The sequence below is a fragment of the Thalassophryne amazonica genome, chromosome 11 (genome assembly GCF_902500255.1).
Source record: "Thalassophryne amazonica chromosome 11, fThaAma1.1, whole genome shotgun sequence".
Classification (NCBI taxonomy): domain Eukaryota; kingdom Metazoa; phylum Chordata; class Actinopteri; order Batrachoidiformes; family Batrachoididae; genus Thalassophryne; species Thalassophryne amazonica.
In genome coordinates this window covers 82958551-82981929 of record NC_047113.1, presented here as the reverse complement: position 1 = coordinate 82981929, position 23379 = coordinate 82958551, and the positions used below count along the sequence as shown (strand labels likewise).

The window sequence follows — 23379 nt, the reverse complement described above, 5'->3', positions numbered from 1 at the left end:
CTCATCCTGCAGAGGGCAGTAATAATGCATGGAAGATTCATACACTTTAAAAGAATACGGCAGCAAAAGAAGAGTAAGAAGAAGCCGTTTCCATAACAACACAAAATGGCGCCTGGTAAGAAAAGTCTGTATCTTTCGGTCGGCTCTAATTAACCACTCTAAGTCTGATGCGTGGAAACCGATGACGTCCCAACACACCCACATCATATATTACAGGTATTTTCATTAGGGGCGAGCAAAAGATTTTCGGGGGGCAGTAAATATTTGACAAAAAAAAAACCTGTCTCTTATATTTGAGTAAAGAAAAAAGCCCATGAAAGTTTACCGAATTTCCGCATCAGACAGAGTGGTTAATTAGGGCCGACCGTATCTTTCTTAAAAATTAACCCGTTTTAACGGCACTTCTGCCCTCGTGTTTTTACATTTACGGCGATGACGTCACTCCAACAAAAACGGCACACTGACGATATCTGTATAATAACATGCGCCAGCACCTTAACTTTTCTCCTAAACTGAAGAAAGCAAAAAACATTTTTAATATGTGGACTCAAAGAGATATTTCTATTTGGGGAAGATCACTTTTAGCAAAAGCAGAAGGAATATCGAGGTTTGTCTATCCTGCTCAATCTCTGAATGTTAAGCAACCTGTTTGTGATATAAATAAGTTAATCACAAATTTTGTTTGGAAGAATAAACGGCATGGAGTGAAACGAACTATACTGACTAACCACAAGGAGTCAGGAGGACTCCTTGAGTCAGGAGAGCTGTCGTCAGGTGGTGTCCAACCTTCACTGGGTGTTTCAGCCCTGAACCACGACACCCTCCAGTTGGTGGGCCCGCAGTGAGTGGCCAGCTCACTGCCCATCTGCCCCCAGCTTCCAGCTTTCCTCCTCCCTTTTGCTCCAGATCCAGCATGAGGCACGTTCTGCCTCCTCCCCCATCTGGCGAGCCGCTTGCTTTTTACTCTGCTCGTCCATCCCTATGGCAGAAAGGAAGCTCCATGTGGACTTCGCTGGGAAGCCCCTACACCCTATCTCTACAGGGAAAACCCATGCCTGCCAGCCCATGTCTCGGCATTCTTGGGCCAGAGGTTGGTATTTTGCAGCCTTCCTTTCGTGGGCCTCCTCGCAGCCCTCTTCCCACGGCACTGTCAGCTCGATCAGGATTATCTTCTGGTCTCTTGCCGACCACAGCACTATGTCAGGGTGGAGGGATGTTTGCACCACCTCAGGAAACTGCAACCTCCTCCCTAGATCCACCCTCATCTCCCAGGAGCTTGCGGAATGAAGTATGCTGGGTCTTTTCCCTTTGGTGGTCTGTACAGGTCTGGCTCCTTCCTTAAGGAAGGTGATCACTCTTCCTGCAGTTGTGTGAACTGGTCTCTTCTTGACTCTCTCCTGCTCTATGGTGTCAGCCAATGAGAGGAGCACTTTGTCATGGCGCCATCTATACCGCCCCTGGGTTAAAGATGTTTTACACCCAGAGAGTATGTGGGCCAGGGTCCCCTTCTGGCTGCACAACTTGCAAAGTGGATCCTCTCTTGGCCCCCATGTGTGCAGATGTACTGGGGAGGGGAGGGTGTCATAGACCGACTGCAAGAGGAAGGAGATGCGGTATGGCTCCAGGCACCACAACTCCCTCCACTTGACTTTGCGCCTGGGCAAATCCCATTTTGTCCAGGCCCCCTGGGATCCTTGCTGCACTGCTGTGGCTACTCTCTTCTCCTCCTCCCTGCTCCTCACTTCTGCCTGCACCATGCCTCGCCTGGTTCTCATGTTTGCGCCCCCCCAGGTTTGAAATTGTGCAGAGCCAAGACCTTGTTGGTGGACGCATTGGTTGCCAAGTATGTCCCGCAACTTCAGGGAACCGATGGCCTGTTCCACAGCTGTGTTGGCAGACCATTTGCGTCCAGACCTGGTTGTAATGCCAGCTTGTTTGATGAGGTTGTCATTGGAATTCCTCAGGCTTAGGACGACCCTGCATTTTGCCACCTTGTACTCCTCAACAACTGATGACAGGGGGAGTTGCAGCTGACCAGACCAGATGTAAAGGCCCACTGCTGAGAAGCTTGGGGGAATTCCCAGCCACCTCCGCAGGTGCTTGTTGATCTTCCTCTCAATGACCTCGATGGTAGTCATGGGAAACTCATAGACCGTGAATAGCCAAAGTAGCCTGGGCAAGAGGCCATGTTGATACAGCCAGGTCTTGAACTTACCTGGGAGTAAAGACTTGTCTATCTTCTTCAGCCATTCCTCGGTCTGCTTCACAGCCTCAGCAACATTGGCGGCATCCTTCAGCGATGCATTGAACCATTTTCCCAAGCATTTTATTGGGCTGCCCTCGATGGATGGAATGACCTCACCCTGGACTTTGAGGCTAAACTTGCTGGTGACTCTGCCCTTCTTAATGACCATGCTCCTGGACTTCCTGGCTTTAAACAGCATACCTGCCCAGGTGGCGACACTGCCCAAGGTTTCCAGCACCCATCTTGCTTGGACATGCGTCACAGTTGTTACAGTGATGTCGTCCATGAATGCTCGCAGCACTGGCTGCACAACACCGGATTCCAATTTGGGGCCCCGGGTTATGCCCTCTGCTGCAGATAACAATAAGTTCATTCCCATAATGAACAAGATGGGGGAGATGGTGCACCCTGTTGGAATCCCCTTTTGGAGGTCCAGCCAACTGGTGGTAAAGAGCGCTGATGAAAACCTGAGTCGGAATCCTGCAAGGTAGTTGTTAATCAAGCCTCGGATTGCCATAGGGATGTAATAATGGTCAAGCCCTTCTTGGATGAGGTCATGTGGAATTGACCCATAAGCGTTGGCAAGGTCTAGCCAGACGAATGTTAGGTCACTTCTGCCTTGCTTCTTGAATCAATTGACTGATCATCGAGGTGTGTTCCAGACAGCCCGAAAAGCCTGGGATACCACCTTTCTGGATGGATGTGTTGATATATTGGTTCTGCGTCATGTAGGTGGTAATTCTTCGTGCCAGAACAGAAAAGAAGATCTTACACTCTACGCTAAGGAGAGAGATTGTCCTGAACTGAGAGATTGTGGAGGACCTCTCCTCCTTCGGAACAAAGCATCCCTCCGCCAGTTTCCAGCTAGGTTGAATTGTGCCCTTGGCCCAGATCTTCCTCATGGTTTTCCACAGCCTCCTGAGGAGTTTGGGGCATTTGTTGTATACCTTATATGGTATACCACTTGGGCCAGGGGCAGCTGAAGATTTGACTTTACGGACGATGTCCTTAACCTCCTGCCATGTGGGTTCCTTCACGTTCAACTCGATTGTTGGCTTTCCAGGCCTTGAGATATTGTGGTTGGCTCCTAGACCCTGACTCCTGTCGGGGTCGCTGTAGGCTTCCACGAGAAACTCTTCTACCTCCGACTTTGAGCTGGAGAGTAAGCCAGATCTTTGTTGGCCAAGAAGTGTCTTAGTGAAGCTGTATGGGTCTCTTACAAACTGAGCTCTCTTCTTCTCTTTTTTTCCGACGCTGCTTCCGAAGGTGTTCTGCTCTTCTGAGCCTGCACAGCTGTCCTCGCAGCTCACTTGTTAGGTCTTTAATACCTTCTCTCTCGGTCGGTGAGCTGGTCTTAAACAGTTTGCTCAGCGCCTTTATCTCGCTCCTCAGGTGACGAATCTCCCTCTCCCTCCTGTTTGGCTGCTGCTGCGGTTGGCACTGGCCTTTCTGCTCTATTGTGCCAAACCGTTCCTTGGCGAGGTTGTACATTATGGTGGTAATTGTGTCTATCTTCCTATGTACCGGCCCTGCTGTGGTTGCTTCCAAGATGCCCTCGATATCATCATCCAGTTGTATCCACGCATTGTCGTCTGCCATCTAATCCTCTCTCGCTTTGCCAATTGGGTTGGGGTTACTGGAGGGGGGTTCACATGAGCAGGTTTCTGGTGCTGAGGCAACTCAGGTGCGGAGAGATCTTCAGCACTGTGGGGTGCTTCCTGGCTGTAGTTCTCCGTCGTCTGACCAGACTCTGGGTCTGTGCGCTGCACCGGAGTTGCTGATGTTCCACACTTGGACCTACTCTGGTGTTGCTTAAGTCCTCTGGTGCTTTATAATATAATACGTTTAAGATCAAATGGATCACAAAATTGAATTGGAAACCCTGACTCTTTGTGGTATATTATTCCCAACAATATTTTTGAAAAGGCTGGAGGTCTTCAATTCCAACTGCAATGTAACTTTAATGTCACTGCCCCTGAAATTGTGTGCTTTCTATCAACAAGCCCTTTCAGCATGGACACTGTGCTACAAGCACAATTTTTCACCACACGTTATCTGGAATAATGAGAACATCACTATACGGAATCAAACACTTTTTATGCCTAAATAGATAGAGCGAAAAATTATGTTTCTTCAAGATATATTTGACAATCAAGGTCAAATATTTCCGTATGAAATGTTTTTAAGAATTCATCAATTTCCAATCACTCGCAAAGAATTTAACTATGTTGTGAAAAGTATTCCTCGTGGACTGAAAGAATTGATGAAGGCACATGAAAAAGGAAATTCATATACCATAAGCTCAATAATGATTGACGGGATTCGATTCAATAGCTAAAAATGCAGCAATAAACACATTAGAACTACAGTTCAAAATTTTAATAGGAATATACCCACCTGTAAATCTTATTGGAGCTCTCAATACAGTGATCCAAATTGGAAACACATATGGCTACACCCTTTCCAATATTGTATTTATAATAAAATTGGAGAACTACACTGGAAAACTTTACATTGCATTTACCTGACAAATCTGCTTATATCCAAATTTACAGATGTACGAGTAGTTCCCAAATGTTGTTTTTGTGGTAAAGAGGAAGAGTCAATAATACATCTATTCTATGAGTGCAAGTTCACAAGAGATATTTGGCTTAATTTGGAGCTAGTCATTTATAATAAAACCAATCATATAATTAAAATAGCCAATCATAATGTAATAACCTTTGAATATAAAAACAAAAATATACAATATTAGTAAACCTATATATATTGGCAAATATCATATATACAAAGCTAAATTCAGTCATTCTAGACCCCTTCTTAAACTATGGATAATTGAAATCAACACCTACTTTAACACTTTAAATAACATACCAAACAAAAAAGCAATAAAGACAATAAACCTAGTAAAGAACTTCAGTTTACAATAAACCCTCTCGTACTCCTCGGGGCTGTGTTGTATGTCTTCTATTAACTGATTGGAATGATGTCTGTCTGTTAGTCATGTTGTATGTTAGTCATATTGCTTGTCTGTAAACTGTACATGTGCTAAGGTTGAGATTTTTTTTTTCTTTAAAAAAAAAAAAAGGCAGTGGCAGAGACGAAGTTTATTAAGTTAAAAATCAAGTTGTCATAATTCAGTTAATAATTGATAACCCAACTCATTTTAAGTATAACTGATTATATTAATAGTTATGCCTTTTTGAATTCTGGCTGTTCTATTATCATCATGTTTTAAGTCCCGCAGAATGTTTCTGCTTTGTTGTTATTCTGAGCAGTTACTGTTACATGTATTTTACGTTTACAGTTATTGTCAAATAATTTAAATGTCAGTTTTCCAAGTTGATATTTGAAGAAGAAAAAAAAAAAGCAGCTGATTTTCTCCTCAGTATTGATCATGAAGTAATTAAAAGTCTGGTTTGATGACTCTGTATGATTGTCATCTTTTCTCACACAGCGAGTCAACCAATCGTATCCTTCACCTGAGCTTGACCTCTGTGACACACAGCTCACAGTTCTCTCTTCTCCTTGACTGCGTCTCGCTTAGCTGTCACTTGCTGCACTGCAGGTCCTCTTCAGCCTCAACATCTGGTACTTTGCAGCCTTCTACGTGGCCGAAATTCTCATATTCATCTATAAAGGTAATGCACACCATGCTGCCGACAACACTGACAGGTCGAGATCAGTTTGAGGTGCTTAAAAAAAACCAGTATAAATTTATAGGATGAAACTCTACAAGATGCTTCAAGTCCCTTTTTCTCAATTAGGGAAAATTTGAATTCACAGTGAAACACATTACAAAATATACAGATTTCCATAAATAAAATGTTAAAAATTCTTTAATATTTTGCACACTGATGTACGCACACAGTTGCCAGTTTCATCAGTTTGATCAGTAATAAAAAAGGTATTGAAGCACCAACTTTTTTTGCACCATTACCTGAACCAGTGACTCCACATGGCTGTGCAACATTCATCATTCAATTAAACAAATGTGTGTCTGTGCAGGGATTTTACTTCCCTACCCATCAAACAACCTGATTCTGGATGTGGTTCTGCTGATTCTCTTCCTGGGCCTGGAGTCCCTCAGGATCTTCTATGGTGGGTCATTACCTCCGTCCAATCAGCAGCTGCTCTATTAAATCAGGGCGTTTTTTTTTTTCATGATTGCTTAATCAAAAATGTATATGTAACTTGAGTCCACTTCCTGCCTGGATCTGATTTCTGGCTTCCAGAGGCATTTATTCAGGGGCTTCACTGCCACCAAGTGGACAATCTTAACATCAACCACTGAAACGGGAAAACATGCTTCTAACAGAGCCGATCTCACTCTAAATCATAGACTTCACAATCTGCTAACCAAGGTGTTTGGTTGTTTTAAAAAATATTTTAAAGTGTCACAACTTGATTTGCTCCAAAACACAAATAATCACTTTGTGTAAAATCCTGAGACTGAAGCACAATTGAACATACTTTGCTGCTGGTTAATTTCATCGAGAACAAGTCAGACAACATAAAAACAAAAATAATAATTTACAGTGTGTAGTGATCTTCATGTGGAACATCTGGAGGAGCCCACTGTCCTACAGACCTTCAACTTACACGTCCGGCGGAGCTTTTATGGTAGCCCTGTGGAGGCTGGGGGTACTGAACCAGAACGGGCAATGTTCAAAGCTTCCATTGCAGAAGCTGCAGCGGGGAGCTGTGACCTGAAGGTCTTAGGTGCCTCAAGGAGTGGCAACCCTCAAAGAACATGGTGGACGCCGGTGGTCAGGGAAGCTGTCCGACTGAAGTTCTTCCAGATAGGGCTGCCATGACTAGTCAACTAGTCACAACTACGTCGACTACTGAAACCGTCGACATTTAGTTTGAACCTTGGACCAATGAAGCTGTGCTTCGATCCGCTGCTTCATTGGACCTTTGCTTCGCTCCTCTTCAGAAGCGGCAACTCCGCTTCTTATCCCCTCTCTAAGCCATTATATGTCAATCGGGAGTCACTTTTGTGCGGATTAAAGTGACTAACTGGGACTCCTGTCTTTTGTGAGAAAGAAATGAGAATCATCCTCCATTCCATTGCTCAAAACGCTGCGCCGCCGAGTCAAGTCAGAAAGAGAGAGTCCGCTCGGAATTAATAACTTCAAAGCGAATCGCCGTTTAAATCAAATGACACCTCTTTCCAAATGTTGTAAAACAGGAAACTGCAGCCGATCAAAATGTTTTTTTCTTCCCAAAATGAGACGTCCTGGCTGACATGCAGCAGCCCAAGACTGTATGGCTGCAGACCTGCAGACTCCAGCAACCAGCTGAGCTCAGCTCAGACGTATGGAGAGACATCCATGCTGTTAATTTCTGAAAGGAAATGCTTTTAACAAAAACTACAGATTTCATTTTTCTATCTGTGTCCAGAGATTAAGGATCCACCATGTAGTTTATTTATGTACAGAGATCAAGGATCCAGTGACCAATTTCATATTTATTTACATTAAGACTCAATAAAATGTTGACATAGAAAACCTGTAAAGTCTACTTTTAGTACACAGAAAATTCACAGGAGGTATTGATAAGGGAATCGATAAGGAATTGGATTGATAAGCAGAAATGATAATGGCACTGATATCGATAAAATGCGATAAGGTGCAAATAACATATGATCCAACTAGTTGACTAATTGCAAAAATAATCGTTGACTAGTTGACTATCAAAATAGTTGTTTGTGGCAGCTCTACTTCAAAATATGTTCTCTGAAGACTCCGGAGGCAGTTGCAAGGTACCAACATGCCTGAAGGGCGGCAGCCTGTGAGGGAGGCAAAGCAGTGGATGGAGTTCAGAGTAACCATGGAGAAGAATTTTCAGTCAGCACCAAGGTGCTTTTGGTGGACCATGAGGCACCTCAAGAAAGGAAAAAGGGAACCACCCAAGCTGTCTATAGTAAGGATGGGACTCTGTTGACCTCAACTGAGGAGGTAATCAGGCACTGGAAAAAATGTGTGAGGGACACAGGAGTTCCTCCACTGTGAGGAACTCCCGCGTCACACTCGAACACCCCTATAGTAGCGGCAGAGCTGAAAGCTGTTTGGGGATCATCATCAATTTCCCTGGTGGAAGTCACTGAGGTAGTCAAACAACTCCGCAGTGGCAAAGCCCCAGTGGTTGATGAGATCTGTCCAGAAATGCTGAAGGCTCTGGGTGTTGAGGGACTGTATTGGATGAGACATCTCTTCAACATTGCATTGAAGGCTGGGACAGTGCCGAAGGAGTGACAAACTGGGTTGGTGGTCCCCATATTTAAAAAAGGGAAGCAGAGAGTGTGCCAAATACAGGGGCATCACACTACTCAGCCTCCCGAGTAAGGTCTACGCCAGGGTGCTGTAAAGGAGGCTTTGGATGATTGTTGAACCTTGGATTGAAACGGAACAATGCGGTCCTGGTTGTGGAACAACTGACCAGGTCTTCACTCTCACAAGGATCCTGGAGGGTGCCTGGGAGTATGCCCATCCAGTCGATGTGTGTTTTGTGGACCACGAGAAGGCATATAACTGGGTACCCCTGGAGATACTGTGGGAGGTGCTGCGCGAGTATGGAGTGAGGGGGTCCCTTCTCAGGGCCATCCAATCTCTGTACTCACAAAGCGAGAGCTGTGTTTGGGTGTTGGGCAGTAAGTCAGACTCGTTTCCAGTGGAGGTTGGCCTCCGCCAGGTCTACACCTTGTCACCAATCCTGTTTGTGATATACATGGGCCGGATATCAGGGGGAAGAGGGTTTCCAGTTTGGTGGGCTCAGGGTGTCATGGAGGTCATAGGCTGATGAAGCCAACAGGACCACAACAGCCACTGGGTCAGTTTGCAGCCATGTGTGAAGCATCTGGGATGAGGATCAGCACCTCTAAATCTGAGGCCATGGTTCTCAGCAGGAAACCGATGGATTGCCTACTCCGGGTAGGGCACTGAGTCCACCAAAGCCAAAGAGTTGAAGCACTCAATCTACTGGTCAGTGTTTGTTCCTACTGTCACCTATGGTCACGAGGGTTGGGTCATGGCCGAAAGAACTAGATCGCGGGTACAAGTGGCCGAAATGGACTTCCTTATGAGGGTGGCTGGTGTCTCTCTTAGAGATAAGGTGAGAAACTCGTCATCTGTGGGGAGCTCGGAGTAGAGCCACTGCTCTTTTGTGTTGAAAGGAGCCAGCTGAGGTGGTTTGGTCATTTGGTAAGGTATCCCCTGGGCGCTTCCCTAGGGAGGTGTTCCAGGCACATCCTTCTGGGAGGAGATACTGGGGAAAACCCAGGACTAGGTGGAGAGATTATAACTCCACAATGGCCTGGGAACACCGCGGGATCCTCCAGTCAGAGGTGGTCAATGTGGCCCAGGAATGGGAAGTTTGGGGTCCCCTGCGGAAGCTGTCACCCCATGAGCCAATGCCGGATAAGCAGTTGAAGATGAGTGAGTGATGTTTGGATGACACACAACATTTTCCCTCAACATTGAATTTAAGGACTGGTTTAGTGACACCTGGTTCATGCTTTGCACTGGATCTGACCCGGTTTTCTCTTTTAAATGTGTGCATGGGCAATTTAAATATTTAATTTGCATACAATGAACTGCAGTTTTAAAGTGAATTAATAAACTTAATTTAATGCATAGTATTTATCAGTTAACCTGATATCAATGTGATACAAATTGGATTTATAACACTTTGGTTTTAAATATATTTTGTTTATATAGTTTTACAGTTGCCCTCTTTCATTTATACTTGACATATATTAATACTTCACATTACATTTATTAATTTAATTAAAATTGATAATTTTTTAAAGATTTTGTTTTACTTTCTTCATGAGAAGTGCATTTAAGGGTTTGATTGATTGATCTAATTATTATCTGGAGTGTAAGTCACGCAGGTTAAAGAGGAAAAAGCCATATGTAAATCACAGCATTTTACTTATTTATGCTTTTGTTTTAACTCCTGAGAAAGTCCTACATAAATTGTCATAATTATTATTAATAACAAATGTCTTTTTGTGAATAAGTTGCAGCATTTCCCAAACTCGTACTTATACTCCAGAAAATACTTCCCCCCCCCCCCCCCCCACAAAAGAGCATTAACAAGTGCACTTTCAATATCCAATGAACAAACTGTGTGTGTAAAACAGAATGTTTGTGATTTCATGTTTTGTAAAAGGGCCCATAGAAAATGTCTACGAGACCTCATGAACTCTCAAATCTTCAAAACAGTCTTATTGCCAAACTCTCATAATCTCCACACCCACTTCCTCGTGCCCGACCCATTATTGGCTGAGGTATATTTTACGTTGCTCTGACAATCGCCTGCATTATTTCAAAAAATTTCTTGACATCACACAAACCTCTGTCTGGACATTTTGGCTTCTGTGTAAAGCGTGAACCAGGTCACTGTGAACAACAACAAAGGACAACTTCCTCTGCAGTATGCGCAGAAACCCAGATGAGGCCACGGCCATCACAGCAGCAGAGGGTCATGTGACAAAGGCGTCAGCAGTCTTTGTGTCCTGTCTTCAGGCTGGAAGGGGAACCTGTGTGAACAGACTCTGTCCTCCAGTGTCTCGCTTGTCATCCTGCTGCCGTGCGTCACACTGGCCGTCTACTACTTGCTGCTGCAGACCTTCGTCCTGCGGCTCGAGGTCATCCTCAACGCTGTCCTGCTCTGCTTCTACGGGCTGGAGTTCCTGCTCGGCCTCCTGTCCCTCTCGGCCTTCTCCAGGTGGGTGGCTGGTGTTGATCTGACAACCTGCCTTACGTTGAGTCTTCAGTTCAATTTAAAAAACAAATCATAATCTGACTATAAATCTGATTGTCTTCATCTGGAGAGAAAATTTATATTTTTCCTTCTTGCAGGTCCAGAGTGTACTGAAGCAGGCGCATGTGCAAGGTGCCTCGTCACCTGAAACAGAGCATCGGGGCAGGTCAGAGGTCGGCCTGGTCCAGTAAAATGTACAGATGATATGCTGTAAATGTCTCTTTTCATACATTTGATGATGTAAATATCTAGCGTTTATTTTATATGAACTATTTTCAAATGGACTCTGAGGTGTAACGGACCAATGCAGCGCTTCTTCATTTTGGATTCATCAACAATAAATGTATTTGAAAAGGCAACAATTTAAAACACACCATTAAAACTTCTTCCCAGAGGCTCTTTTAAATACCTGGATGCAGTGGTGTCAAAAGTACACACATTTGTTACTTAAGTAGAAGTATAGATACTGCAGTTTAAAAACACTCTGGTAAAAGTTGAAGTATCAACTTGACCTCTTTACTCAAGTAAAAGTGAAAAAGTATGTGCTCCAAAACCTACTTAAAGTATAAAGTAACCTTTAAAAAAAAATAAGGTAGATGCCACTATATGAATTGAAAGCTTAATTTAAAAACTGATTCGTTCTACATGTGGCCCAAGACCAAAAACCCATAATTACCCCCCAACACCACCTGCACAAAAATGTTTCAATTCTAGAAGCTCTGAAATGCAATCTGGGACTATTCCAGACAATAAACTGCAGTGAGTGCAGCATCCATTTAGTGAAGGAAAAAAAACAAAACAAAAAAAAACAAACAAACCAAACAAACAAAAAACAAAAAAACAACACAACTTTCCTTATTCAAATTCATTCCAGTAATATTCTGCTCTTACTAGGATGCAGCAGTTTTGTAGTTTGGCAGATAGCTCTGGAGAAAATCACTGAAGAAATTAACAAATTGAAAATATGGTTTGACCAAAACAAACTGTCATTAAATAAGACAGGGATGAAGTGGAGGTGTAAGAGTCACTAGGTGTTCACAGGAAACACTTATGTATGTATGTTCATTGTTAGTTGCTTTTATATTTTCTGTGTTTCTATTCAGGTTCTTTTTGCCTCTTTCTCTAAAATTGTATATAATAATCATTAGATTATTAATATATAAACAAAAATAAATTTAAGAAATATTACAATTTGAAAACAAATGCACCTGAACGTGATGAGAGCTGCAATTGCTTAATGCTAAGTTTTAACATTGAAAATGCCATAGACATGCTAACGCGTTAGCGTCGCTTAAGTTATAAAATACATCTATCAACTGTTTCAGAAGACCATTACAGGTCGGTTTAACATAGAAATGGTAAGTAATACTCACAGACGTATGCTCTTTAGGGTTTTAGTGGGGGAAAATTAAGCGAAAGAAAGAAAGAAAAAGAATAAACGAAGCAATAGGTCGAAGTATTGCTTCAATCTACGAACCACTGCTTCGATTGGTTCACAGTTCAAAGCAAAGCCGTGCTGCAGAAAAGGTGATTACAGGCGCACATGACATGAAATATATATATATATATATATATATATATATATACACACATTAAACTGAAGCCAAGAGTAACGAGGCTGTTTATTTTAAAAATGTAATGAATAGAAAGTACAGATACTTGAGTGAAAATGTAATGAGTTGACGTCAGAAGTAGGCAGAAAAATAAGTAATGGAGTAAAGTATAGATACCTAAAAAGTGTACTTAAGTACAATAACGAAGTATTTGTACTTCGTTACTTGACACCTCTGCCTGGATGTGACTGAATGTGTGAAGAATTTCTGTACAGGTTAAAAACACCCACTCTTGAAAATTTATGTTAGACCAGAGAGCATTTTTAGTTTAGTTTTTTTTTTTTTAACTAAGCCCATTGACAAATTTAAAATCAGAGAGAGAATCTATGAAATAAAACCAATTCAGTAGCTGTAATTCTTACAGTAGGGTGTGCACTACTAGTTTTAGCCTGGATTTTTGGTTTGCCAGCGAACGCATTTCCTTCTTCGACCTCCTTTGTAACCTGCAGCATGAAAAAAGAAAGGTAGCGTGATCGAAGCACGCTGTGTTTGTGTATTTCTATGTTTAAGATGACAAATTATGGTTATTTTTTGTGAGTTTACTTCTGTGAGATTTCCTTGTGCTGGTCACATAATGCAAAGAGGAACAATTCCACAAAATATCCGTGGACGAAGGCCGTCAGTTGGGTAACAGTCCTGAAAAACTGCAAAAGGCAAAAGCTGCTGCGCTGTAAGGACAACCAAGAACTTGCGTTTATGGTCGATGCAGAATAGTTAAATGATGACCGAACTGCTGCTGGTGAACCAAAATATTTATTTTGGAACAACTATGGATTAGGAAGAGAGAAATGTAAACTGCCAATGGAGTGAGCACTGTTGCCAGCAGACAGGAAGAAACGCCACAGCACAGTTCTCGGTTGTCCGAGAAACTCCGGGGTGCTCGTTGCTGGTTTGGAGCCCCGCCACAGGTACCCCTGTGCAGCCACACGGTGAGCCGGTCTCTGCCAGACCCGAGGAGCCAGTTGGTGGCAAGTTTCTCATTATACAACCACCATTGTTTTGTTTACATGTTTGGGTTTGTATGTCAGAAATAAACAAGATAATTTGAAATGATAAATGCATTTTATTTGTTAAATGATACGACTTATTGCAAGAACTTTTTTCAGCTGGGGGGGACTGTGGTATTCCTGAAATTGCCATGCTCCTCCATGACAGATTTTGATCCAACGCATGTGAAAGTAACAGTAAACAAACATAAAAAAAAAATAAATATATATATATATATATATATATATCAGTCAGGTGAGGCTAATTGAAAATCGTAACTGTTCCAATGCTACAAGAAGTGTTTTTGCTGGCACCCCCCCAGATGTTAATGCAATGCATTCTGGGTTATTTTTTCCTACATGCAGTCAGGAGAATTCAGAATGAGCTCCAGACATAAAATGTAATTTTTATGTTTAAAATAACAATAATAATACAGAAAATGTGTTTTAATGATTATCCTGAAAACTGGCATTCACTGACTTAAACCTGCTGAAATGAATCTTGGGTCAGTCTCATAATTTAAGGGTGCAGGTTGAATAGACGTCGTTCTTACCAAGACTTCGTGAACCAGATGATGATCACCACCACATAGAGGGATCGGACGAACGACCACCAGAACAGCAGCACGTGGATGTTGTGATCAACCTTAAGCCAATGTCTTTCCTGGAGCTGTGAAGGAACCGCAGGAGCAGATGGTGATGAGATGGGATTTTTATGTCTCAGCACTATAAACTCAGGTGGTATGTGTGTGTAGATCTCAACACAATGACTCTATAACAATACCTGGTCAATTCATATTGATAACTTCAGTGACTTATATTACCCCTTTCTTGTTATGTCACGTGGCATATTTCCAAGTCACACATGTTGAGCCTCACGCGAGAACATTTTGGTAAACTTCTTACTGTTCTCATACCTTTTTCATATATGTAAGCGTGTCATACTGGATTCAGCAAATGCACCTAAATCCAGAGAATTGTCAATTACTGTACATGTTCTGAAATCTTCAGAAAAGCAAATTACCATTAATACCTCCCAAAATATCAAATAAGGTGACATGCCCCTTCTATATGTCAGAGGTGTCCAATGGCAACATCACAGAGGAACTTTGTTTTTGTGAAGAGGAAATTAATGTACTGCTTTCAGATAAACATAGAACAAATCGTGGAATTAACAGACCTGCTAAAGTCAGTGAATGATGAAAAATTAAAAATGGTTTTAGGCCCCGTGTCCATATAGCATTTTATTTATTGATTACCTATGAATGAGAATGGAGCATGTGAGCACATGTCGCTGCCGGGGGGGGGGGGGGGGGGCTGCACCCAGATTTGTGTTTTTTTTTTTTTCCCCCCAGAGGGAGCTGCTTGAAAATCACTTAACTTTAAAATCCCTGAAAGACACCATGATATCACTGCAGTGCCTTTTCAGGTCAACTGGAAGAGAGGTTTCAGTTGCTGATTTGTCGCTCATCTACCACAACAGAAACAAAAAAACCAAAGTCATCTGTGACAGCATATTAGACAGATGCTTCGTTCTTGCTGATGGTGAGTACTTTTTCTTCACTGTACATTATAAGCCAGTCATTAGCCATTTATTGTTGCCATAAAAACAAATCTTGTATGCAGCCCCCCCCTCATTGAAAGAATGTAAAAACATTCAATATTTGTTTTATATAATGGCTAAAACAGATCCTTGTCATTTGATATTTTATTAATTTATAAACCACAGAAAAGGGACTTACATTTTGGTGTTCCACTGTAACGTGTGATGCTGTGCACTGACTTTGGACTTCAGTAGTTCCTCAGTCCAGCCAAAAATCATGTCAGCGTTTCATGTGAACAGGTCTTCATGTATCCAGACAGCTTACAGCAGAGTGGATTTTGTGTGTGTGCATATGTGTGTATGCAGCGTCAGTTAGCTCAATCAAATCATTGTGTCGTCGTCCCCTGCGCGCGCACACACCGCAACCGGCCCGGTTGACTGTGTACGTCCTCAGTGCAGCAAAAAAAAAAAAAAAAAAAAAATCACATACAAATGATTCCAGCTTGTCTTTCTTTCTTCCTGCTAACAGCCTCCAGACAGCACAGTAGATTTGTTTTGTGTGTGCGAGACAGAATTAGCAGTGTCAGTTAGCTCAATCAAATTATGTCTCAGGAGAGTTGTCCTCTGCGTGTGTGCGCACACACACAACCTGCGTGTACTACCAAAAAAAAAGACTGTGTACCTCCTCAGTGCAGCGAAAAAAAAAAAAAAAGTTAAAAATGAGTCCAGCTTTTCTTTCTTTCTTCCTGCTAACAGCCTCCAGACAGCACAGTGGATTTGTTTTGTGTGTGCGTACGCATGTGTGGGCGCTCATGCATGTGCGTGTGCGCACACATGCATGCGCACGAGGACGCGTGTGCATGCAGAGTGCAATGGTACCAAACGTATGGAACCACATTTGCACTCTAAACGGAACCAAGCTGCACTCTAAATGCAATGCAACACAAATGGGATGAATTAATCCATGTCATGTGACATACAAAGCACCAATCAAATGACAAGGATTCACTCAGCCATTATATAAAGGCTACTACTGACTGCCACGGAGAGGATCATGGCCAAGTCTCCATCGTGCACATGAACGAAGCAGCGATTACGTCACCCCACTACCTGTGACAGACCATGACCTAATGAGGACAGGATCATTTTTACCACTGACCCTGTAGTAGTCCAAGCCCTTCTGGATGTGCTCCACCTGCGCTGCGAGCTGTCGGACTCTCAGCTGCAGTTTGGACAGCTTCTCTTCAGCTTCAATCTGTGTGTAGTTGTTTGTATGTTCACCAATTCTGATGTCCAGGTGAACCGTCTGCATAGCAACACGAGGAGCAGAAACCAGGAAGGTGATCAGAATGGAAAACGGCTTTCTATTTTATGTCCGTAACAAACAAAAAGCATCTTCTCACCAGGATGCCTCCACTGCTGAACAGGGAGAACGGTGAGGAAGCAGAGTGCAGGCAGATGTGGTGTTGTCCTGGTGTTTGTGACATGAAGGTGAAGCTTCCCTCTGCATTGCAGACCCGGGACAGAACCATCTGGACAAAAGGCAGAAACAAAACTGCTAATAATGAAAATTATACCAATGCCAGAAATAAACAATCATCCATATCCACAAAAGCAGAACTTAATTTATTCTGGTTCAAAACCTAATTTTGAACCAGTCGGTGTATTCATCCAAAACAGAATGGATCCAAATCAACTGGGAAGTGGAAAAAAATGCAACTTAAAACCTAACAACCAAAAGACTGGTGCTGCCTCGGGATGGGAATTGAGAACCAGTTCCAGTTGAAAACTGATTTCAGATGTTTCGTAATCATAGGTCTCAATGTTATCAATTTATCTTATCAATACCACCATGTTTTTCTGACAATTTGGCGCTGCAGAAAATTCATGCGATTTTCCTTGTTGCCAGATAGGTAGGGATCTGGCAACAAGCTGCATTGATACTGAAAACCTGTGTGGATCAACATTTTACCACACAGAAAACTGATCAGGAATCAATGAAGGAACTGCTGAAGAATTGGGCCCTCAAATTAAAGTCAACAAACTGTACTATGAGCTCATCTCTAACACGATGCCACGCTTTGTTTAGGTCCCATTCTTTCACGATCAAACTGTGCACCAGTCAGGTATTCGTCTAATGAACCCAAAGTAGTTTTGTGGCACTCAGGTCCAGAACAAACCATGTCATCAGGATCCTTGACTTGGACAAATACGCTGAGATCCTGAGCGTCCATCGGCTCCCGCTCCCTCTGCTGGTCATACCACTGAATACGATAATAACCTAGAGAGGGAAAATGAGGCATCAAGCACAGTATTTGACAAACACAGAGTACACCCTGGACAGGACGCCAGTCTGTTGCAGGGCCACATATAGACAGAGAAACACAATCACACCTGGATGCAACAGTGCTAACTGCTAATCCACCATGCCGCTTCCTGCCTTTGATCTCTTTCATTAACATTAGAAAATATTTCTAAAGCTTATGATGTCACAGTGATCTATATGATGATCAGTAGCTTAAGCCCCTTTCACACCAGGGCAAATGTAGAGTTGCGTATTGTGGCGTACCGACGACGCAGAGTTAAGCAGCTCTACGCTGAGTATTTACTCCCTTATGCCGCAGTATGCTGAGGGGTACATGGGGTGGACGCAAGAAATTATACATGTTTAATTTTTTTCTGCGTAGAGCACTGGATGCAGAAAGTAGAAGTTTTTAAGCAATTCTGCACAACACTGCGCTACTGTATGCAAATCTACAAACCCAATTCCAATGAAGTTGGGACGTTGTGTATAATGTAAATAAAAACAGAATATAATGATTTGCAAATCCTCTTCAACCTATATTCAACTGAATACACCACAAAGACAAGATATTTAATGTTTAAACTGATAAAGGTTATTGTTTTTGTGTAAATATTTGCTCATTTTGAAATGATGCCTGCAACACATTTTAAAAAAGCTGGGACAGTGGTATGTTTATCGCTGTGTTGCATCACCTTTCCTTCTAACAACACTCAATAAGCGTTTGGGAACTGAGGACACTCATGATTTAGTATAAAAGGAGCATCCCAAAAGGCTCAGCCATTCACAAGCAAAGATGGGGTGATCATCACCACTTTGTGAACAACTGCATGAAAAAATAGTCCAACAGTTTAAGAACAATATTTCTCAACGTTCAATTGCAAGGAATTTAAGGATTCCATCATCTACAGTCCATAATTTAATCATAAGATTCAGAGAATCTGGAGAACTTTCTACATGTAAGTGGGAAGGCCGAAAACCAACACTGAATGCCCCTGACCTTCGATCCCTCAGGCAGCACTGCATTAAAAACCGACATCATTGTGTAAAGGATCTTACTGCGTGGGCTCAGGAACACTTCAGAAAACCATTGTCAGTTAACACAGTTTGTCACTACATCTACAACTGCAAGTTAAAACTCTACCATGCAAAGTGAAAGCCATACATCAACATCCAGAAACGCCGCCGCCTTCTCTGGGCCCGAGCTCATTTGAAAAGCACAGACACAAAGTGGAAAAGTGTGCTGTGGTCTGACGAATCCACATTTAAAATTGTTTTTGGAAATCATGGACGTCGTGTCCTCTGGGAAAAAGAGGAAAAAGACCATCCAGATTGTTACCAGCACAAAGTTCAAAAGCCAGCATCTGTGGTGGTATGGGGGTGTGTTAGTGCCCATGGCATGGGCAACTTACACATCTGTGATGGCACCACCAATGCTGAAAGGTACATCCAGGTTTTGGAGCAACACATGCTGCCATCCAAGCAACGTCTTTTTGAGGGACATCCCTGCTTATTTCAGCAAGACGATGCCAAGCCACATTCTGCATGTGTTACAACAGTGTGGCTTCGTAGTAAAAGAGTGCGAGTACTAGACTGGCCTGCCTGCAGTCCAGACCTGTCACCCATTGAAAATGTGTGGCGCATCATGAAGTGCAAAATACGACAACGGAGACCCCGGACTGTTGAACAACTTAAGTCGTACATCAAGCAAGAATGGGAAAGAATTCCACCTACAACGCTTAAACAATCAGTGTCCTCAGTTCCCAAACACTTATTGAGTGTTGTAGAAGGAAAGGTGATGTAACACAGTGATAATCATACCACTGTGCATGTACATGTGACTATGATCCACAAAACCCGCAGCGCGTGTGATCCAACAGGCACGCAAGTCTGTGGTGAAATGATCCATGCAGGCGGCACTTCTGTCACTTCTGATCCGATCCCGATGCCTGAATTTGGATATCTGCTGATAGCAATACTTTTCCAATCTGATACCAGAGCCGTGTTTGCTTTAATATTATTATTATTATCATAATTGTTGATTTTATATGAGGTTTTTCTTAAAAAGGAGACCTTAAAGTTCAGCTACAATTTGCCAGAAGGTGCACCTAAGATGAAAGCCTAGATTTGATGTTTTGGTGAAAGAATTAAGTACTTTTATTTTTTTTAGATAGACTTTTTATAGCCTCATTTTTATATATTTAAAGAGAAAAGACAGTGCTCTCACACTGTAAAATATAACTGTATAAAGTAACTAATGAAATAACTTTTCAAAGTTACTTTAGCAACACTGATGGTTAATAATCACAGTATTCCCTTTGATCGCTTTGGGTGTACAGAGTCAGACTCAGATACACTGGTGTCAGGAGGTGATTTTTTTTTTACTTTCTGTTATTTATTATTGAATAATGCTGAATTTATGTGGAAATGATTGTTGTACAGAAGCTTCAGAGATCTGTCTCTGAGATAGATGATGACAGGAATGACGTTTTAAGCAGAAACGAGGCGATAATCACTTAACGCCATTGTTTCCGACTGACTTCCGCGTAAAAGGAGGCCTGTCAATCAAACAGAGATGACCAATCACAACAGAGCCAGTGCCGGTGTCCCGTCAAGATAAGGCGCGTCATCGCTCTGCCCCTTAGGGGAGGTGATGATCTAGTGGTTAAGGTGTTGGGCTTGAGTCCAGAAGATCATGGGCTCAAATCGATGCGATCTCAAGTCCCCGCCTGACTGGAAAATCACTAAGGGCCCTTGGGCAAGGCCTTTAATCTCCTATTGCTCCCGGTGTGCAGTGAGCGCCTTGTATGGCAGCACCCTGACATCGGGGTGAATGTAAGGCATAATTGTAAAGCGCTTTGAGCGTCTGATGCAGATCGAAAAGCGCTATATAAATGCAGTCCATTTACCATTTACCCCAGACTTGAAGATGTCACCCGTCGAGATGAGGTGCCTCGCGCAACTGCACATGGGGAGAAGATGTAACTCGCTTGACGTGCAACTGCGCATGCGCATTTTGTTTTTTCCGTCAAAGTTTTCTTTTTTTTTATTAATTGTATTCAGTGTATTTATAGCCTAGTAAGTAAAACATTTTCTGTATTTTACGTTAGGTAGCATAAATGTATGTATATGTATATTTTGCCTGTCGAAATAAGCTAACTCCAGCTAAAAAATACTTATCGTTTTATAGTGAGTAGATTTTATACATTACTACGTTTGGATGAGCAATTTATACATTTACTTGCCCAGCAAAATAAGCAAACTTAGTCAAGTAATTTTTTCAGTGCACACATATGCAGTTACGCGAGGTGCCATGTGCCTCATCTCGACAGAACACCGGCCTGGTTCCCTCCCCCATAGTGCAATAATCCAGCCCCCACCGTGCCATAAATTTCAAGCAAGAGAGCAGGCATTCTTTGCGCGCGATCAAAAATCAACTACGAGCGCACTAGTCGTCGCACGCAGCACCTTTGCGCGCACGCACATAGTGATAATTTGTGTGCTTGATGTGATAATTTGCGAGCGAGCAGTGCATATCTGCACGTGAACACATTTTTTACTTGAGTGTGGTTTTGGCGCTGATGTAATGCCTTGTGACACTATAAGGTGAGAATGCTCAAGAAAGAAAAAAAAAGAAATGAGAAAAAGGCAAGTCCAGGTCACCAAGGACCATCTTACCTCTTTTCCAAAAAAAAAAAAAAAAAAAAAAAAAAAAAATCAGTCGACACTTTTTGAAATATCTTGCTCTGCACAATCACATAACTTCCACCCCTCATCTGTTGGCAGAGATATTAAAGTTAAAAAACAAGAGATAAAGACTGAATTCACCCATTGATTTTATCTGAGAAGCAAAATTATGCTTATCAGCTGTGTAAAGGTCTAAAAAAAAAACAAGATGGAAAATATACCACATCGAGTTATCCCTCTCAAAAATAAATTTATAAGTAAAATTTAAAATTGATGAGTAATTCTTATTTTTTATTGCATGTTATGGCACACAAAAAAAGGTAATTGTTGTTCTAACTTAAAACTGTCAGATAGTAAAAACACTGCCCCCTTCTGGTCGTAACAAATGTAAACGTATTTTTAAACATCGCAAATGATTGTGTAGTTGACTAAAAAAAATCCTGAGCTACTTGGAAAAGCTTAAAAATAACACCAATGTGCAAATTACAGCCTTGAACGGTCTTTATTACTCGGGCTGATGTTTCTGAGAAGTGACACTTTAACCAGTTAGCTAAAGTTGGAAAGTAACAGCTAACGTGATTTTAACTGAATTTTTAAAAAAGTCCTCACCGATTAACGTGGTTTCATCCGGAATTTCTTCTATGAAACATTTTTGTTCGCCATCACCAATGTGAAAGTACAATGAAGAGACTAAACTGCAAAAAACGTTCAGAAGTAAAACTGAAAATGACGCAGCCATTCTAAACCTGACTGCTGAGCACCACCACCTTCTTCTTCTTCTTCTTCTTCTTCTTCTTCTTCTTCTTCTTCTTCTTCTTCTTCTTCTTCTTCTTCTTCTTCTTCTTCTTCTTCTTCTTCTTCTTCTTCTTCTTCTTCTTCTTCTTCTTCTTCTTCTTCTTCTTCTTCTTCTTCTTCTTCTTCTTCTTCTTCTTCTTCTTCTTCTTCTTCTTCTTCTTCTTCTTCTTCTTCTTCTTCTTCTTCTTCTTCTTCTTCTTCTTCTTCTTCTTCTTCTTCTTCTTCTTCTTCTTCTTCTTCTTCTTCTTCTTCTTCTTCTTCTTCTTCTTCTTCTTCTTCTTCTTCTTCTTCTTCTTCTTCTTCTTCTTCTTCTTCTTCTTCTTCTTCTTTTTTTAGATTCCGGCAGGCTATACGATGGCGTAGCATAATGCTGCCCCCCACAGGTAATAGTTAAATACTTTATCTTATGTTAGACTCTCAAATAGAGGTTGGTGGAATGGAGGAACTTAATCACAGCTTTGTCCACTAAATGCGAGTAACTGCTCTCAGAAAAAATTGACCTAAAAGAAAACACAGTCAATCCACAGTCTGACAAATCTTTAAACAATTTCCGCCTATCACTAGAATACATAGGACAGCACATTAAATCATGATGAACACTTTCCAACTGACCACACTGACACAACCCATCTGGATGTTTTCCAATCACTTTTAAATATGCTGCCAACCCACAATGCCCCAGTCTCAATCTAATCAATTTGACTTGATCCTTACGACAGGATGAGAACAGGAATCTCTTATTTTTAATCAAAGGCTGACACATAAAATAGTGCCTCCCTACCGACTCACTCTCCCACTGCTTTTGCCACTTCTGATCAATCACTCAACTCTTTAAAAATACTAAAACAATCAACCTTTCCCAAAGGGATATTAACAACAACTTTCTTTCAGAAGGGACTCTTTGGCCAATGAATCTGCAATCTCATTACCTATAATGCCAGAGTGCCCAGCCAGCTGACTCAACGCGATGGAGGCAAGACAGAATCTCTAGCACGAGGTCAGGACGAGCTCCTCCTGAGGCTCCGCCCATCAAAGTTTGCAATGCAGCTGCAGAATCAGAATAAATACGACACTCAGAAGGTCTGTTACTTTGTACCCACTCTAACGCCCACCATATGGCTGACAGTTCCGTCGAACATACAGAAGAGCAATTAGTAACACGGGTACTCTGCCTTTTCTGATTATTCATAACATAAACCCCAAAGCCTGCCCTACCAGAGCTTGTATCCCTAGACCCATCTGTAAAAATGTGACACATACTAACTGTATTCTGAGATATAAACTGATTTACTAGATTGCTGGCTACAGTCTTATTCAGCCCCAGAAGGTCCAACTCAACATCTGACCGAGGAGGTTTCTGGGTGTTGTAGTTCTTAATGTCCGGGCCGCCATGACTGGGACATTTTGAGCTCATTTGTTGCTGTTTGCCACCCTAC

The 23379-nt window shown here is 42.1% G+C and overlaps 2 protein-coding genes across 4 annotated transcripts; one reads left to right on the top strand and one right to left on the bottom strand.

The window, feature by feature from the left end:
- Window positions 1–7: 7 nt before the first annotated feature.
- Window positions 8–11391, top strand: si:rp71-1d10.5 (transmembrane protein 216). Of its 3 annotated transcripts, none has more exons than XM_034182291.1 (5): window positions 8–115; window positions 5703–5716; window positions 5793–5886; window positions 6254–6346; window positions 10780–11391. In XM_034182291.1, the coding sequence occupies exons 1-5, from the start codon at window positions 106–108 to the stop codon at window positions 11052–11054; spliced, it is 486 nt and encodes a 161-aa protein (XP_034038182.1). In that variant the 5' UTR covers window positions 8–105; the 3' UTR covers window positions 11055–11391. The 3 variants fall into 3 exon arrangements, with proteins under 3 accessions (XP_034038182.1, XP_034038181.1, XP_034038183.1); XM_034182292.1 differs by lacking the exon at window positions 8–115 and having other exon boundaries at window positions 5559–5716; window positions 10780–10981; window positions 11116–11391; XM_034182290.1 differs by lacking the exon at window positions 8–115 and having other exon boundaries at window positions 5549–5716.
- On the bottom strand, window positions 7735–21925 carry LOC117520953 (transmembrane emp24 domain-containing protein 9-like). Its single transcript, XM_034182288.1, has 6 exons — window positions 21758–21925; window positions 17340–17440; window positions 16563–16691; window positions 16319–16465; window positions 14171–14286; window positions 7735–11161 (listed from the first exon to the last, which is right to left on the bottom strand). Exons 1-6 carry the CDS (start codon window positions 21885–21887, stop codon window positions 11158–11160), a joined length of 627 nt encoding a protein of 208 aa, XP_034038179.1. The 5' UTR covers window positions 21888–21925; the 3' UTR covers window positions 7735–11157.
- Between the last annotated feature and the right edge of the window lie 1454 nt (window positions 21926–23379).